General features: G+C 38.5%; 1 protein-coding gene across 3 annotated transcripts in view; it reads right to left on the bottom strand.

The window, feature by feature from the left end:
* Nucleotides 1-19,694, bottom strand: part of LOC144962681 (receptor-type tyrosine-protein phosphatase T-like) — a 405,447-nt gene that overhangs the window by 142,397 nt on the left and 243,356 nt on the right. For all 3 annotated transcript variants that reach the window (XM_078895816.1, XM_078895818.1, XM_078895819.1), the window contains 2 exons: nucleotides 5,005-5,250; nucleotides 3,588-3,725 (listed from right to left, as the gene is read on the bottom strand). In XM_078895816.1, coding sequence (XP_078751942.1) covers nucleotides 3,588-3,725; nucleotides 5,005-5,250 — 384 coding nt within the window. The remainder of the gene's footprint in view (nucleotides 1-3,587; nucleotides 3,726-5,004; nucleotides 5,251-19,694) is intronic.

Here is a 19,694-nt window from a genome sequence, read left to right as displayed (position 1 = left end):
TTATTTTACAACCCCCCCCCCCCCGCTCCCCCCCCCCTCCCCAAATAAATACAGACAAACAAACAAACAAACAAAAAAACAACAACAACAATAAACAAATCAAACAAAGAATATCTTTAACATTTGAAATTCTGAAATATTATATTATATATATATATATATATATATATATATATATATATATATATATATATATATATATAGTATGCAGATGACGTCACTCAGGCCTTTGTTATTGTTTTTGCCATCCGCGTTTGTGAGTTGTTCTCACTAAACTGTATTAACAAGACTATAAAAGTTCATGGTTACACATAGTTTGTGTGTTGGTCCGTTATACTTCCGGATGGCAATGTTGTGAACTCCTTGGCCAAGCGCATTCTATATATATATATATATATATATATATGTATATATATTATATATATATATATATATATATATATATATATATATATATATATATATATCCGACGAAATTAATCATCTTATATCAGCGAGATTTGAAATTGCTATGTATAATGTCATCGAATATAATCAATGGAACAATCAATGTTAAACACGAAATAGAAACAGAAACAAAGAGAAACAGGCAAGTATATACAAATAATGGTCACAAGATTAATGCTAGCAATAACAACGATAACGATAATCACCATTGAAGTAAGGGTGATGATCAGTTTAGATTGATTATGATAAGGTTCATTAACCCCAGAGAGCTGCTGCAGGCATTATTAGCAATTCGGATAATGATAACATTGGTAACGAGCAGAGGCAGATGGTATGAGTGGCAAATGCCTGGTATGGGATTGACGACAATGAGAAGGTACAAGTGCTCCATTATTTGTTTTGTTCACCGAATACAACAACATCTCAAGATAACGATATCATTACTCGCCTTTCCCCGATCACGTGGGTGATGTGTGATAATGAAACACACTATCTAGTGCTGTCTAGTGCGGCTATGTGGTCTTGTGGTATGTCACTCGCTTTCGGATCGGAAGTTCCTGGGTGGATCCTCGCTCTGCGCATAGTTGAGTTCTTGGAAAAGGCTCTTTACTCACATTATCTCACCATACTCAGGTGTAAAATGAGTACATGTCCGTTGTCTGTCAGAATAAAAAATTGAAATATCGCCTAATAGCCGTCATATTTTGTTCTACATGTTACGTGTTGCTGTAGGCCAGGGACCTCTTGTAACGCGCTTTGAGCACATATAGTCGATGTTGCGCTATATAAAAGCTAATTTTTTTAGTGCTATGCTGCTATTCCGAGAAAAAAAATCAAAACGCCGTATTAAAATTTTGGCCAGAATCTCGTTCTTCAAAAATCGATCGATTAAAATGACCCTCATCTTGGCAAAAAACTCTGAAACCTGGGATTTAACGAAGACTTTGGTTTGAGAGTATTTCTTGTTGACAAGATAAGGATTGTTTTAATTGATAGATTTTCGAAGGGAAGGTGTTCTGGCCCGAATTTTGAATACGTATTTTCCAGAGTAGGGCAATATCATCTGTATGGTGGAAAATTGATTGAGAGGAAAAATGTTTCAACTATTCCTTTGTCCTATGATAACTGGAATCCCAACAAACATTTTTCTTTGTCTTTCCCTAGAATACACACCCACCCACCCACCCACCCACCCACACGCACACACGCACACACACACACACACACACACACACACATACATATATATATTTTTTTTTAATTTATGTTATATATCACTCAATATTAAACAACAACAGAAAATATGAACATAATAGGCTTCAATAATCGTTACGTCCCTTCCCTTATAATGTCACATAGTAACTTAGTAACTGGTTCTACACTACCGGAACAATGGCGGACGCCCGTATGAAAAAACTTCTCCGATGAGCATAACAGTTTTCCCAGAGGAGAAAAACATTATAAATCTGATCATGTTTTGACTTTTATACATTATGATAACATGACATGTGAAAAAGGTCTAGCAGCATGAAGAATAAAAAGTACAGATTTTCTTCGTTTAGAACCAAGCTGCTGGTTGTTGGGTGGACGTGACATCAGACTATTGATTCCAATTGGCTATAACATCCAATGTGTCGATTGTTACAGTAACTGGATTAAGTTGATTCAACAGCAACAATGTGACATCGACGTTTTGCTAATCTACATGAAGTACTGATCTCTTTGTAATTTGTTTCTATTTTTAGACATATTCAGAGAATATAAATGTTTCATTATCATTGTATTTAATACTTTCCCAAATGCAAGCCGCATTGCGAAGCTTGAGTAACCTGAGACGTAAGTCCTTCAAAGTCCATGGAGCCGGGGTTTATTCCTGTTTATATAGCGTGAGACGGACAATAGCAATTGCTTGCTATCCTTTGGATAGGACGCTGCTCTATTGCAAATAAAGTACTTTAAGCCAGATCTAACAGACCCAGCTACACATTCACTGTTGGGTGCTTGTTGCTTTTTTTGTTTGAGTAAGATACGTATGTCTGTTTTTGTGTTGGGTGGGTGTGAAGTTTTGAGGAAAATTCTGAAAATGGCTGGTAAGGAAAGGGTTAAGTCACTAAATGAATGATAAAAAGTTACAGTTTTCTTTTGAATGATAAAAAATGTAACGTAGCAGGTGTTAAAAATCAGCCCCTCACATAACTACGACTTAATACTAGTGCTTGTGGTAACTTCTAGATTGCTTAACCCTCTCCTTACCAACCATAGGAAAATCGTCAAATTCGTTACGATCCAACCGGCACGACTATCATTCTGATTTATTTTGAAAATCACACAATTTATTACAGCTCTGTGTTGTAGAGTTCATTTTCCTGATCAATATTATGCATAGAATGTCTTTGTTGCTTTTCTGTTTGAGTAAGAAAATTATATTTTTGTGTCGGGTGGGTGTGACATTTTGGTGAAAATTCTGAGAATGGCTGGTAAGAAAAGCTTAATGTCAAAGTGCACTAATTATCAGGTCTGATTACCGAATGCAATGATGGGCCTAATTTAACATTGTTGTAATTGTCGACATTTTGCGTCGGTTTCAGAGTGTTTCCTTTACAACAATGATACCATGATAATTCGGGCTATCAGGCCTGCAAATAGGCACACGTCGCGTAATGATAATCATAATATCATCAAAATAGTCCTTCAGAACCATTCGGCCCATGGAGCCGGAGTTTATCCCGGTTTCTATAGCTTGAAACAGACTATAGCAATTGCTTGCTACCCTTTGATAGGACGCTACTCTAATAGTCCTTCAGAACCATTCGGCCCATGGAGCCGGAGTTTATCCCGGTTTCTATAGCTTGAAACAGACTATAGCAATTGCTTGCTACCCTTTGATAGGACGCTACTCTGATCAATCGCAAAGTACTTTTCGCCAGATCTAGCAGACCCAGCTTCCCATTCACTGTTTGGTGGACAAAGGGGTGAGGACAAAAAAAAAAAAGATTCGACTGCACCCGGGATCGATCTCGGTCCCTTTGCGCGTGTGAATCGAGTGCTCTTCCAATTGAGCTATCGGGACCCTTTCTAATGATAATCAGTTAGCCTTAATTAAAAAGTAATAATAATAATATTATTGTCGTGAAACCTACCAATTTGGCAGTCAAAGCCCGTCCACCCAGGAGCACACCTTGAACGACATTTTCCCAGCAAGCTATCACAGCGTTCCGAATCATCCTTGCAGTGGCACTCTTTTGCACAGTTATTCCCGAATCGCCCAGGAGGACATCCTGTGAAACACGGAAGAAGAACACCAATGAATTATTGTATTTGACACAAAGCGCATTGATTTTATAATGAGCTTTTATATAGCGCAATATCCACTAAACGTGCTCAAAGCGCTTTACAAGGAGTCCCAGTCCAACAGAAACAATTAACACTGAGGACAAGACATGACGCCTGTTAGACGATATTATATTTTTTTTTTTTCGGACAGAGACGACGACGCTGTTTATGTCCAGGAGCAGTGGCACTCTTTTGCGCAGTTATTCCCGAAACGCCCCGGAGGACATTCTGTGAAACACCGAAGAACACACCAATGAATTATTGAACGTGAGTAAACTTGGGGATGTTAGAATGTGTGTATAATGGTGGTGGTGGTCTCTCCTGCTCCTGCACAAAAAAAGAATATGACTAAAAGTACGTCTTGCATTATTCAAACCCCATGGGATTAGAATTGTGGGTTCTGGTATCACCGCCTTTGTCTGACATTTTAGAAGGATAATTTTCTAATCATACTAAAAAACAAAATTTAGAAACAACACTAAGAGTAATAATATGAGTATCCTGACTAGCTGGAATTTTTACAGATGACAATTTATAAGAAAGAGCAAAATGTTTAAAATCGATATTTTAGTCGGGGTTACCGAGATTAAAAAAAAAAAATTAACTAAAAAAATTATCTTTAGTCATCCCATAGGGGAAATTTTATTTGTGTCTAGGGTCTATTCCAAAAGGGAAAACTGGAATAACCCAGGCGTCAGCCGCAATGCAGCGTCGCAAATTGAGCTAGGCGAGGCGACTTGTTCAAGGCCACACACGCATCGACGAGAGTGATCGAACTCGGCACCTTTTCGGGAACCTGTCTACCCGTACCGCTGAGCCACGCTGCCCCTAGTCAATTTTTAAGGGTACAATTCATAATAAGAAATATCTATTTTGTTGGGATTTTTTTTTTGTAGCTCTTGCTTAACAAATGTATCTAAGCTTCATAATTAGGACCACAAATTTTATTTCTAGTAATTCAACCACCTAGAAATGTTTTGGGGCGGGGGGGTGCCCTATGTCAGTTTTCGGCTCTGCACTGCGGCTGACGCCTGAGTTATTCCAGTTTTTCTTTGAGAATAAACCTTAAAGACAAATTTCACCTACAGGATGAATAAATTTTATTTTCTCCTTTTTACTAGCGTTGATATGACCTATTGTGTTGCAAATATCGTTTCACAGCAAAATAGAAAGTGAATTTTATCCATTTATTTATCAATGTAATGAAATTAAATGATGACTTACCACAGTTGAGAATGCTGCAATACTCCCAGCGAGTGTTGGAGTCCGTTGTATAACACCAAGGTCTATCGGAGTCCGGGGTGGTACGACAGTAGTTATTAGGGTACGTCCGGTCAGGGAACTCTTCGGCCTTGTACGTGTGGGAATGGGGGATCTTGGACTCCCACCTCTGGCACGTGTACATTGTACGCGTGTGGGACAGGCTGCCCATGTAACTCCTTTTCTCGCTGTTGTAATAGCAAGTGTTGGCTGTTGATCAAAAGGTATTAATTAAATACAGTGGCGTGGAATGCTTACAGTATAAAGTGGTGCCAAAATCATAAGAAAATGACTTAAAACATTTAACCCTCTCCTTACCGGCCAGTTTCAGAATGTTCCCCAAAACTTCACATCCACCCAACGCCAAAAAATATTTTTCCTTCTCAAACAGAAGATTAACAAGTGCATTCTATGCATAATATTGTTCAGCAAAATGAGCTCTACAACGCAGTGTCACGTTTTTATGGCTATAATAAATAAATTTTATTCAAAGTTTATGAGAAACAAGAATAATCAGATGAGAAAATTGTTGGTGGCATAGTAACGAATGTGACGATTTTCCTGTAGTTGCTAAGGAGAGGGTTAGAAAATACTGTAATCCATTTTTAAAAGATGGATGCGGTGCCAGGCGCCAAATCAACCTATATAGCCACGCCCCAGAATAGATTCACGTTGTAAATCAATATCTTAAAAAAATATTGTTTTAATATTTTTTTAAAAAACACTTGAGCTTTTATATATCTCAATATCCACTAAACGTGCTCAAAGAGCTTTACAAGGGGTCCCTGCCCAACAGCAACACATAACAAGTAGAACGATACATGACGCCTGATAGGCGATATTACATTATTTTTTTTATCGGACAGAGACAACGCTGTTAACGGCCAGGTACTCATTTTTCACTTGAGTGCGGTGAGAGATGGTGAGTAAAGAGCCTTTTCCAAGGACTCAACTATGTCATACAAGACCACATAGCCCCACGGTACTTTAAACGGTAATCTGTTGAAATGTCATTGACACTCGAAGTGTTTACAATCAGTATTTGTGCGGCTATGTGGTCTAGTGGTATGACGATCCATTTCGGATCGGAAGGCCCTGAGTTCGAGCCTCGCTCGGCGCATAGTTGATTCCTTGGTAAAGGCTCTTTACTCACATTCCCTCACCGTACTTAGGTGTAAAATGAGTACCTGGTCAGCGCTGTCTCTGTCCGAAAAGATTGTAATATCGCCTAACAGGCGCCATGCATGTCTCTTTCTACATGTTAAGTGTTGCTGTTGGCCGGGAAACCTTTGTAAAGCGTTTTGAGCTCGTTAAGTAAATATTGCCCTATATATATTTTTTCTATTTACTTATTATTTAAAAAAAGACCTGAGTGTGCTTGACACAGTTCGGTCAATTACATTCAATGCTGCTATCTCAATTTTGAGCGTACGGTATTTCAACAATGAACATAAAAGAAAACAAAATTGTTGACAATGGCACTTTGAAAATTGATTCTCCTAGCACTAGACAGTCCATTCCGTCCCATACAGAGTGAGTTCCCATTTTCCAGACCAAATTGCTTCCCCTAACAAGAGGTACTCCTTACTGACTTTCTAATGATGTTATTATTACTCTCTTTTGTATACTTAACCCTTTGTTGCATAGTGTCCAATATTTTGGACACATTAAAAAGTGTCCCTCATCTTCAGACCGACCTCACAAGTATTAGAAGTTTTGTTTCGCGGCAATTGGAAGCCCCAAATGCTAGTTTTTTAAACACCAAGAACCGCAACTCTGCCTACTTTCCACTCAATGCCATGCTGCAAAATGGCAACACCAGCACCTAAGAGGTAAGCCAACTTTTCGCTTATTTTTGACTGCTTTGTAGCTTTTAGTCCCAATAAAAGTAATTGTTGATGTGGGTTTATGGGTCCTGCTCACTTCTGAAGGGTTTATAGTTTCAAAACGTTGATCATTATTTTATAATTGGTGATTTTAAGGCTTGTCCAAAATATTGGACAGTATGCATTGGAGGAGGAAGTGACTTTTATCGAGCGTCCAAAATATTGGACACCATGTGCGGGGGGCGCGTTACTATAAATAGAACCGTCCAATATTTTGGACAGTATGCATGCAAATAACTAGATCAGTGACAACATTGCAATTAATTCAGTTGATTCTTTACTGTAACTTTATTTAGATATAGTCGGTAGTAAAGCAGCATTTGTGACCGAGTTGTTAGCACGACTCGCTGCTTGTGCTGGTCAAGATTCAGTGAGCATGCTAAGTGATAAAATGGGTGGCAATGTGACCAATCGTGTTGTTTTTTATCTGTCATATAGGCTGAAAAGATCAATGAATGTAGCTGAAGCAAGGCTACTGGTGCTTGATGACATCCAAGACAACATTCCAGACTGTAGTGATGACGAGCGTCTTGATGAGGAAGGAGATGAAGAGTATGCAAATGGAGATGCTAGTGGTTCCGATGACGAGTGCGACGGCGACACAGCTGATTCGGAGGAGGCTGATCTTTCTAGCAGTATTGACCCGTAAGTTATTGTGATTGTAGAATTCCTCCACCAATGTGTAAAATAGCAAATCAATATCTTGAATAATTTGTGTGGTCGGATGTTTTAGGGCGGCATATCACCTCGCATGCAAAAGGTCGAGGGTTCGGTTCTCTGTCCTGCTCACATGAGACCGGAATTTTGGATATGTGTCAACGTTTCGGCTCCTGTCACCCACTGCGCTGTGTGGGCCTTTGAAGATGTACGCAATTCTTACGGTTTTTTCGTCTGTTTGTTTGTACTTTACTTAGATTTAGTATTTATTTCTACTTTTTATAACGTAAATGGTACATCTATTTCCTTGCAGAACTCCAAGAACATGGCACTGGGTGAAAAGAGACCTACCGCTTCATACTAGAGTGGAAAATGAGTTGCGAGCCAAGGGGCCAGCCTTGAACTGCCGGACGCCACTTGACATGTTTATCGCTCATCTTGATAATGAGTTATTGGACCTCATGCTCCTTGAAACCAACAGACACCGGCTGGCGCAACAAAGACACCACGTCCAATCGGTAAAGAAGGAAGAACTGAGGACCTTCATTGGTATATGCCTGTACATGACGATTGTGAATTTGCCATTTCGGAGATGGTATTGGTCTGAAGCAACGAAGCAGCACACTGTCTCCGATGCCATGACCTGTAATAGGTTTGATGAAATTTTGTCTGTCATCCACTTGAATGACAATGAACTAATGAGGCCAAGGGGGGGTGGGCTATGATAGGCTGCACCGGGTACGACCTCTATTAGAAAAGTTGAATATTCAGCTCGAGGCATGTGCCGAACAAGAGCTACATGTTTCAGTTGATGAGCAGATGGTCCCTTTCAAGGTAGACATAGCCTCAAGGTTTATATGATGAAGAAACCCAAAAAATGGGGATATAAGGTCTGGGTTTTGGCAGGGACATCAGGCTATGTCCACAAGTTCATGTTTGCTGGGGACCCTTTAGCTGCTAGTCTTAGTCAACCTGGGACGGTGGGGGAGGGACTCAATGTGGGGAAATCAGGGGATTGTTCTAGCTCTTACTGGGGAACAGCCGCAGGGGAGCTATGTCTACTTTGACAACTACTTTGCTTCACCTGACCTCCTCCTTGAACTAAAGAGAAGAGGGTTGCATGCTACATGCACACTGAGGGCAAACAGGACAAAGAAATGTCCCCTATTGTGTCAAAAGGACATAAAGAAAAGAGGTAGGGGGAGCTACGACTACAGGTCAGATGATGATCAGAGCCTGGTCATTTGTGAGTGGTTTGATAACAAACTTGTCCTTGTTGGCTCAAACGTCCATGGAGTCGAACCCACCACACTTGTCACAAGGTATGACAGGACAAACAAGCGCCATATCACAGTGACCTGTCCTGCCCTTATAAAGGAATACAATCAAAATATGGGTGGGGTGGACAAATGCGATATGTTGCTTGCCTTGTACAGGAACACGATGAAGGGAAAGAAATGGTACAAGAGGATTTTGTTCCATCTCATTGACCTTTGTGTCGTCAACTCTTGGTTGCTGTGCAAGGCTAGCAATGCCGAGTGCAAGATGCAACTAGCAATGTTCAAGTTAGATGTTGCGAGGGGACTGATCAAGTCTTCGTGCCCTACCGAGCGGACTCTAGAGCCAACCCCTCCTGTCCCTGACAGGCGCCAGTCCAAGTCTGCCAAAAGTGTGAATGTGAATGCAAGGTATGACAGGGTCGATCATTTTTTGAAAAGAATGGATGTGAAGGATGGACAGAGGTGCAAGATGGAAGGATGCAAGAGAAAGTCTGTGTTCATGTGTCGCAAGTGTTGTGCGTATCTGTGTATGACCGGGAAGGATGGGTTGGATGACTGTTTTTATCGTTTCCACCACGCTTCATAATAGTAATTTTTTCAAAACTTGTATTTTGATTTTGATGCATTCTGACTTTCTTTCAAGTAATAAATGATCATCTGTCATATGATTCTTTGGGGTTTTTTTTCTTCATATTTTGCTTATTTTATGGTTTACAAAATAGGGTATGAGCTACACGCCCTACTCTTGTATTGTTTTCAATCATTGCTCTAAATGTAAAAGAGCATGATGAAGTCTTTTCTGCTTGGTCCAGAATAAGTAAAGGTGTTAAAATCCTAATATTTTATACCAAATTTATTAACTTTGGGAATGGCAAAATTTTTCACATTCGAACCCCGTATGCATGACGTCCAATATATTGGACAACTTGACCCCCCTAATTGACAAGGTTTGGATAAAAAATGATGATGTCAATGTCATTTTAGTGTCGAAACATGCTTGTTTGCCAAAAATCATCATCCTAGGTCGATGGTATCATACCTCATGCAACAAAGGGTTAACCACGCGTGGCTGGGCTATAATTAATTTTGAATTAAGTACGAGTACAATACTGCCGTACTCTCGGGGGGGGGGGGGGGGGGGGTAGTCCACCATAGCGAAATTATAGTTGGCAAAAATTTTTCATTTAACGATGCGACAGTCAGTAAGAATTTTCCTTTGTGTGTCATGACATCTATAACACACCAGAAACTAATTTGCCCGGAAAAAAAAAAAAAAAAAAAACAAAAATAAATTCAGTTTTTGAATCCGTTTTTGGAAATGGAGGACATCGGGGAGGGAGGAAACGATTGGTTCTCGGCTATAAAATACGTGAGTGTGGTGTATTTATTTTATTTTTATAATTGCTCTAACCTAGAATTATCGAGCATCTCTCGTTACCTCTCGTACCTACCATTAACCCACCAACAACTTTTACCCTATACATAATATAGGTTACGATTTATATTTTATGATATTATCTTTATATATATATATATATATATTTATATATATATATATATATTAAACTGCTATGTTGACCTTTCTATGATCTTTAATATTTTTCCAAAGTATACCGCTTTAGGTAATGTAATTTTAAAACACAGGTTTTTCCCCAAAAAAAATACAAAGACGGTATTTTAATTAATTAGTTCTTTTCATGCATTTTCCTTCCCGAAAATAGTTTAGCTTCTCATTTACACACACTTTTGAAAGTATAACCGCAATTAAATCTTGGAACCCATTATTATAGGGCTACCCCTTTGCTCAGAGGATGTTGTTAGTCTTGCTGCCAAAGATTGTCCAAAATCCCAAAGTCCTATGAGAATAAAAACATTGTCTCTCTCAACAGGCGAAATCTTAATAATTATTCCCAACACCACAGCAGTATCGTCAGCCCAAAACGTGTTTGTTTTTTCATCTCAGCCATTTGTCATGGGTAAATAACTCTGACCCAAGTCGTGACGTGACTCATCACCCGTCAGCAACCCCCTTCCCCCCCACCCCCCCCCCCCCCACCACCCCTCCCCTTCCCCCCCGGGTCCTCTCTCTCTTTCTCTCTCTCTCTCTCTCTCTCTCTCATCTCTCTCCTCTCCCTCTCTCCTCTCTCTCTCTCCCCTTGACCCGTAAGTTATTGTGATTGTAGAATTCCTCCACCAATGTGTAAAATAGCAAATCAATATCTTGAATAATTTGTGTGGTCGGATGTTTTAGGGCGGCATATCACCTCGCATGCAAAAGGTCGAGGGTTCGGTTCTCTGTCCTGCTCACATGAGACCGGAATTTTGGATATGTGTCAACGTTTCGGCTCCTGTCACCCACTGCGCTGTGTGGGCCTTTGAAGATGTACGCAATTCTTACGGTTTTTTCGTCTGTTTGTTTGTACTTTACTTAGATTTAGTATTTATTTCTACTTTTTATAACGTAAATGGTACATCTATTTCCTTGCAGAACTCCAAGAACATGGCACTGGGTGAAAAGAGACCTACCGCTTCATACTAGAGTGGAAAATGAGTTGCGAGCCAAGGGGCCAGCCTTGAACTGCCGGACGCCACTTGACATGTTTATCGCTCATCTTGATAATGAGTTATTGGACCTCATGCTCCTTGAAACCAACAGACACCGGCTGGCGCAACAAAGACACCACGTCCAATCGGTAAAGAAGGAAGAACTGAGGACCTTCATTGGTATATGCCTGTACATGACGATTGTGAATTTGCCATTTCGGAGATGGTATTGGTCTGAAGCAACGAAGCAGCACACTGTCTCCGATGCCATGACCTGTAATAGGTTTGATGAAATTTTGTCTGTCATCCACTTGAATGACAATGAACTAATGAGGCCAAGGGGGAGGTGGGCTATGATAGGCTGCACCGGGTACGACCTCTATTAGAAAAGTTGAATATTCAGCTCGAGGCATGTGCCGAACAAGAGCTACATGTTTCAGTTGATGAGCAGATGGTCCCTTTCAAGGGTAGACATAGCCTCAAGGTTTATATGATGAAGAAACCCAAAAAATGGGGATATAAGGTCTGGGTTTTGGCAGGGACATCAGGCTATGTCCACAAGTTCATGTTTGCTGGGGACCCTTTAGCTGCTAGTCTTAGTCAACCTGGGACGGTGGGGGAGGGACTCAATGTGGGGAAATCAGGGGAGATTGTTCTAGCTCTTACTGGGGAACAGCCGCAGGGGAGCTATGTCTACTTTGACAACTACTTTGCTTCACCTGACCTCCTCCTTGAACTAAAGAGAAGAGGGTTGCATGCTACATGCACACTGAGGGCAAACAGGACAAAGAAATGTCCCCTATTGTGTCAAAAGGACATAAAGAAAAGAGGTAGGGGGAGCTACGACTACAGGTCAGATGATGATCAGAGCCTGGTCATTTGTGAGTGGTTTGATAACAAACTTGTCCTTGTTGGCTCAAACGTCCATGGAGTCGAACCCACCACACTTGTCACAAGGTATGACAGGACAAACAAGCGCCATATCACAGTGACCTGTCCTGCCCTTATAAAGGAATACAATCAAAATATGGGTGGGGTGGACAAATGCGATATGTTGCTTGCCTTGTACAGGAACACGATGAAGGGAAAGAAATGGTACAAGAGGATTTTGTTCCATCTCATTGACCTTTGTGTCGTCAACTCTTGGTTGCTGTGCAAGGCTAGCAATGCCGAGTGCAAGATGCAACTAGCAATGTTCAAGTTAGATGTTGCGAGGGGACTGATCAAGTCTTCGTGCCCTACCGAGCGGACTCTAGAGCCAACCCCTCCTGTCCCTGACAGGCGCCAGTCCAAGTCTGCCAAAAGTGTGAATGTGAATGCAAGGTATGACAGGGTCGATCATTTTTTGAAAAGAATGGATGTGAAGGATGGACAGAGGTGCAAGATGGAAGGATGCAAGAGAAAGTCTGTGTTCATGTGTCGCAAGTGTTGTGCGTATCTGTGTATGACCGGGAAGGATGGGTTGGATGACTGTTTTTATCGTTTCCACCACGCTTCATAATAGTAATTTTTTCAAAACTTGTATTTTGATTTTGATGCATTCTGACTTTCTTTCAAGTAATAAATGATCATCTGTCATATGATTCTTTGGGGTTTTTTTTTCTTCATATTTTGCTTATTTTATGGTTTACAAAATAGGGTATGAGCTACACGCCCTACTCTTGTATTGTTTTCAATCATTGCTCTAAATGTAAAAGAGCATGATGAAGTCTTTTCTGCTTGGTCCAGAATAAGTAAAGGTGTTAAAATCCTAATATTTTATACCAAATTTATTAACTTTGGGAATGGCAAAATTTTTCACATTCGAACCCCGTATGCATGACGTCCAATATATTGGACAACTTGACCCCCCTAATTGACAAGGTTTGGATAAAAAATGATGATGTCAATGTCATTTTAGTGTCGAAACATGCTTGTTTGCCAAAAATCATCATCCTAGGTCGATGGTATCATACCTCATGCAACAAAGGGTTAACCACGCGTGGCTGGGCTATAATTTAATTTTGAATTAAGTCGAGTACAATACTGCCGTACTCTCGGGGGGGGGGGGGGGGGGGGGGGGGGGGGGTAGACATACCTTATTTAAACATTTGGTCATAAAATTCGCCCTTCAAATATCGATCGATTTAAATGACCTTCATCTATAAACCTAAAACATTTTCTTACTATCACTCAAGTGTCAGGAGCTTTACCTGACAATCAAAAGGGAACATAAAAGCGGCACCAGACGTTAGTCTATGGGGAAATTATTTGACTCTTATCTGTCTACTCCTACTTGCCAGAACCTACATAGACGTGGCAGTGCTCAAAACGCTTTACAAGGGGTCCCTGCCCAACAGCAACACGTAACCTGTAGGACGAGACATGTCGCCTGTTAGGCGATAATACAATCTTTTTCGGACTGAGACACGCTGTTAACGGCCAGGTACTCATTTTACACCTGAGTACGGTGAGAGAATATGAATAAAGAGCAATTTTCCAAGGATTCAACTATACGCTGAGCGAGGCTCGAACCCAGGACCATCCGATCCGAAAGCGAGTGTCATATCACTAGACCACATAGCCGAAATTATAGTTGGCAATTTAACGATTGGACAGTAAGAATTTTCCTTGTGGTCATGACATCAATACACACCAGAAACTAATTTGCCCGGAAAAAAAAATAAATTCCGTAGAATCCGTAGAAATGGAGGACATGGAAACGATTGTTTCGGCTAAAAATACGTGAGTGAATTTATTTATTTTTATATGCTCTAACCTAAATTATCGAGCACTCTCGTACCTACATAACCCACCAACACTTATATATACATAATATATATACATTATATATATATATATATATATTATATATATATATATATATTATTATATATATTAAACAGCTATGTTGACCTTTATGATCTTAATATTTTTCCAAGTACGCTTTAGTAAAACACAGGTTTTCCCCAAAAATACAAAGAGGTATTTATAATAAAACGTTTTCATGCATTTTCTTCCCGAATAGTTTAGCACTCATTTACACACACTTTTGAAAGAATAACCGCAATAATCTTGGACCATAATATTATGGCTGCTCAGAGGATGTTAGTCTTGCTGCAAAGATGTCCAAAGTCCTATGAGATAAAACAATGTCTCCTCCAGAGAACTCTTTATAATTATTCCCAACACCCACCAGTTCGTCAGCAAACGTGTTTGTTTTTCATCTCAGCCATGTCATGGGTAATAACTGACCCAGTCCGTGAAATCATCACGTCAGCAACCCCCTCCCCCCCCACCCCCATCCCTCCCCTTCCCCCCGGCGTCCCCCTCTCTCTCTCTCTCTCTCTCTCTCTCTCTCTCTCTCTCTCTCTCTCTCTCTCTCTATCTCCCCCCCCCCTCTCTATCCTCTCACCCCTCCCACGAATGCCAAGTCTTTTTCAGTCGTTGCCAAATCTAAATTGAAAAATATCGACCCGAGCCTCCAACCTGGGAACACGGTGGTCCTTGTCAACTTATATTTCCTCTTATTTAATTTTGCTTTTTAAAAAAAAAATATTTCCTCTGCCGAGATAAAATATTTGGGAACATGGAAGTTATAATATAGACGGTCTGCGCTTGGCTAAGAAGCTCACAACATTTCCATCTGGAAGTAAAAGGGACCAACACACAAAACTATGTGTAACCATGAACGCTTATAGTCTGGTTAAAACAGTTTAGTGAGAATTACTCATAAACATGGATGGCAAAAAAAAGCAATAACAAAGAACTTAGTGACGTTATCTTCATTATATCTATAGCCTATAGATAGTTTGCGCTTGGCAAAGAAGCTCATAACATTGCCATCCGGAAGTATAATGGACCAACACACATAACTGAGTGTAACCATGAACTTTTATAGTCGGGGTAACACAGTTTGGTGAGTATCACTCACAAACGCGGATGGCAAAATACAATAACAAAGGCTTTAGTGACGTCATCTTCGAACTATCTATATATTTTTCAAATACGCTTCACTCATCCTCACCCTCTCTTCTTGGTCCCCACAGCTCCCGTCACGACGGGCTAAATCTGAAATTGGATTAAATAGTCTGATGTCACGTCGCCTAGCAACGGCGGCCATCGTGGTTCTAAACAAAGAAAATTGGTACTTTTTATTCTTCATGCTGGCTAGAACTTTTCATATGTCTTGTGATCAGAATGTGTAAAAGTCAAAACATGATCAGATTTATGTTTTATTTTTCCCTTTGGATACGCTTTTATGCTCGTCGGAAAAATATTTCATACTGGCGTACGCTATTGTTCCGATAGTTTAGAGTCAGTTACTAAGTTACCATGCGTCATAACGAGGGAAGTGACGTTACGACTGTTGAAGCGTATTATGATGTCTATGAATACCTGACGTCACAATATCTATACAAATTCAAAATGGCCGGACTAAGCACTCCATTGGTGCCTGTGGTAATCCAATAGGAACGTCTGTTATTACTATAATTTTCTCGTCACACCCTAAATTTGACGTTCGAACTTAAATCTCACACGTTCGGAGCCCCCCCCCCCCCCCCCCCACACACACACCTTCCGCCCGATTTAACTCAATTTTTGAAATAGAGATTTTATATAGCGCGTGCAATATCCACTTAAAAGCGCTTTACAATGTTTCTCTGGCCCACAGCAACACCTAACATGCAGAGCAAGACATGGCGCATGGGAGGCTATGATACAATTTGTTTTTCCGAAAGAGACAACGCTGTTATCGGCCAGGTACTCATTTTACACCTGAGTACAGTGAGAGAATGCGAGTAAAGAGCCTTCTCCATATATATATATATATATATATATATATATATATATATATGTGTGTGTGTGTGTGTGTGTGTGTGTGAGTGTATCCTTTGGTTGATGGCATTATAAATAGATCCCTTTTATACCAGTATTTAGAATGCTTATTTATATATTTTTGAAACCATTACCATTATCTATGTCAAAGTTGAAAACAGAAAGACACGGAATGTGTAAGGAAGACATCCTATTGTGTCACACAGTTACAAAATATACATTTTATAAAGTAACAATATATTCTTCCATGACAGGAAAAACACATTACAGAGACTCATTTGTTTTAAAGTTCAAGTGAATAATTTGTCTGAGACAGCAACAATAATTACTTAGATTAAAAAAAGATTCAATATAATAATAATAATAATAATAATAATAATAATAATAATAATAATAATAATAATATAATAATAATGATGATAATAATAATAATAATATATAATAATAATAATAGTAGTAGTAATAATAATATAATAATAATAATAATAATAATAATAATAATAATAATAATAATAATAATAATAATGATAATAATAATAATAATAATTAATAATAATAATAATAATAATAATAATAATAATAATAATAATAATAATAAATAATAATAATAATAATAATAATAATAATAATAATAATAATAATAATAATAATAATAATAATAATAATATGGCATTTATATAACTTTACCCTGTTGTCACAGGCTCTAAGCGCTTTACAGTGATAAAAAAAACATATTACAGTAAGACAAGTTTGATGGAAACTTGATACGAATTCAATTTAACAAGAACAAAATATGATAATAGTATTGCAACATTATGACGTAAAAAGATAAAACTTTAAGCGAGATTTGAACGTTGTTAACGAATCCGAGCACCTCACGTGTGATGGGAGAGAATTCCAAAAATCGGGGGCCGAAAATGGAAAAGATTGTTCACCTATCTTACGCAATGGCTTAGGTTTGACAAGGATTGATTGGTCATTGCTTGACCCCAAGTTTCTATTGGGGACATATGTTTAGAAGGTCTTTAATATAGGAGGGGCTTTTGGTGCTCAAGGATTTGTAGACAACATTACAAATCTTATTGGCAACTCTTTTTTCCACAGAAGCCAATGTAACTCACGGAGAAGACGAGTTGCTGACGGGTTTTTTTAAATTTATTTTTGTTATTGCGTACAACGAGTCTGGCTGCGTTATTTTGAGCAACCTGAAATATATATATATATATATATATATATATATATATATATATATATATATATATATATATATATTGAAACATGTCAGATAGAGTTTTAGCGACATTATTCAGACATGTTTTCGGATTTCAGCTGTCAGGTGATCAATAAAGACGATAAGACTTGTTTGGCTCATAAATTGTTTTCATTAGTAATTGAAAGCAGTGCTATTTATTGTTGTTGTTGTTGTTATTATTATTATTATTATTATTATTATTATTATTATTATTATTATTATTATTATTATTATTATTATTATTTATCATCGTCATCGTCATCATCACCTTCATTATCATCATCATCATCATCATCATCATCATCATCATCATCATCATCATCATTATCATCATCAGCACCATCATTACCATAAACGTTATTATTATTTATTATGAAATTTAAATTGGATATGTGAACTCCACACTCCTAACCCTTGTGGCCTTATATACGCATTATATTTGTAAAAATTAGGCTGACAGGAAATATTCATTCCCGCACAATTCCGGTTTTCCGCCAAATAACGTTTTTGACAGTTATTGATATCTCAATCACATTCAAATCGTAGCAGACACCCCCTACCCACCCCCTCCCCCTCCCTCCGGCCCCTCCCAAAAAAACAAAAAACAAAATAACTCCGAAAGCAACAAAACAAATTAAAACGGTGACAATTTTGTATTTGCATTCTTTTGCATTGTCTGAAAGCATTTGCTCCCCAGATCATTTTAATCCGTATTTGAAGTAAATCAGGTGATTTTTCATGGTTATTTATGGTCAGATGTATGGGAAAGGTATCCAGCAGCTTTTCTCAAATTCTATACTTTTTCAACTTGACTAGCTGTAAAAAATACTTAGAGAGAAGTGAAATTAAGCTTTGATATTTCCCGAAGATTTACAAAAAGGGTTGATTTAATCATTTATGACATGAACATATTTTTGATTAAAAAGTTGACCTTCTAATTAAACTTGGCAATATCTCAGTTCAAACTTTTTTGCCATCAGACTGATTATGTCATTCATTGTATCTAAATGAGTGCAAAAATAATAAAACCTATAGAATTTTTGGGCTGCCAGATTTAAGAACGATTTTAAAGCATTTGCATTTATATTTTGCAAGGACAGTGCGGATGAATCCTGCTGACGTCATTTGTTTGATTCGCTGTCTACATTGCTTAATGGAATTTTCGGGAAATGGTGTCTGACAAAGCCACTCGGAAAGACGAAATTAATCTTTTGTTTTCTTTTTTTTTTTTTAGATTAAAAAATTAATTCGTTTTCCAATAATCTGTGTACATTACGTCAAATAAATATTATGTATTTGAATAGATTGATAGCGCAATATCTACTAAACGTGCTCAAAGCGCTTTACAAGGGGTCTCTGGCAAACAGCAACACTTAACATGTAGGACGAGACATGACGCCTATTAGGCGATATTACATTTTTCCCCGGACACCTGAGTATGGTGAGAGATTGTGAGTAAAGAGCTTTTTTCCAAAAGTGGTCGTTATGACATTCGCTTTCGGATTGGAAGGTCCTAGGTTCGAGCCTCGCTCGGCACATACTTGAGTCCTTGGAAAAGACTATTTACTCACATTCTCTCACCGTAATCAGGTGTAAAATGAATACCTGGCCGTCAACAGCGTTGTCTCTGTAGGGAAAATTGTAATATAATATCGCCTAGCTAACAGCCGTCATGTCTCGTTCTTCATGTTACGTGTTGCTGTTGATCAGGGAACGTTTGTAAAGCGCTTTGAGCACATTAAGTGGATATTGCTCTATATAAAAGCTCTAGCTCAAGTTTTTAAACAACACAAACATGACGCCTATCTTGCTTTTCATATTATCTATCTACTAAAATCTAAACAGATTTGTGTTAAGCGAACGTTTTTAAAATAAACAAAGATTCTTTTTCACGAATGCTCTGTGGTAAGGCCTTCCAAACAGGGGATTTACTACTTAATTATTTGAAGGTAAAAGATTAAATCATTAAAAAATATCAGTTGAAGGCCAAGTTTGAGTTTACATTGAGTCAAAACTAAACTACAAGCCAAGAACAAGGAGAAAAACAAAACAACCCACGAGCGGTCTCATAATCACGTTTTGATAAATATATTGTACTTATTATGTTGGAATTAGATTTCTCACAATTTAAGCATTGAGTACTTTTTTAAAATCATAATATTATGATTCGGCTATAGTTTTGACTTCATATTATATCGATATTTCATATTACTTTAT

The sequence above is a fragment of the Berghia stephanieae genome, chromosome 1, assembly GCF_034508935.2.
Source record: "Berghia stephanieae isolate SIO BIC M18660-M18661 chromosome 1, UCSD_Bste_1.3, whole genome shotgun sequence".
NCBI classification, from domain to species: Eukaryota; Metazoa; Mollusca; class Gastropoda; order Nudibranchia; family Aeolidiidae; genus Berghia; species Berghia stephanieae.
This window is presented reverse-complemented; position numbering and strand designations above follow the sequence as displayed.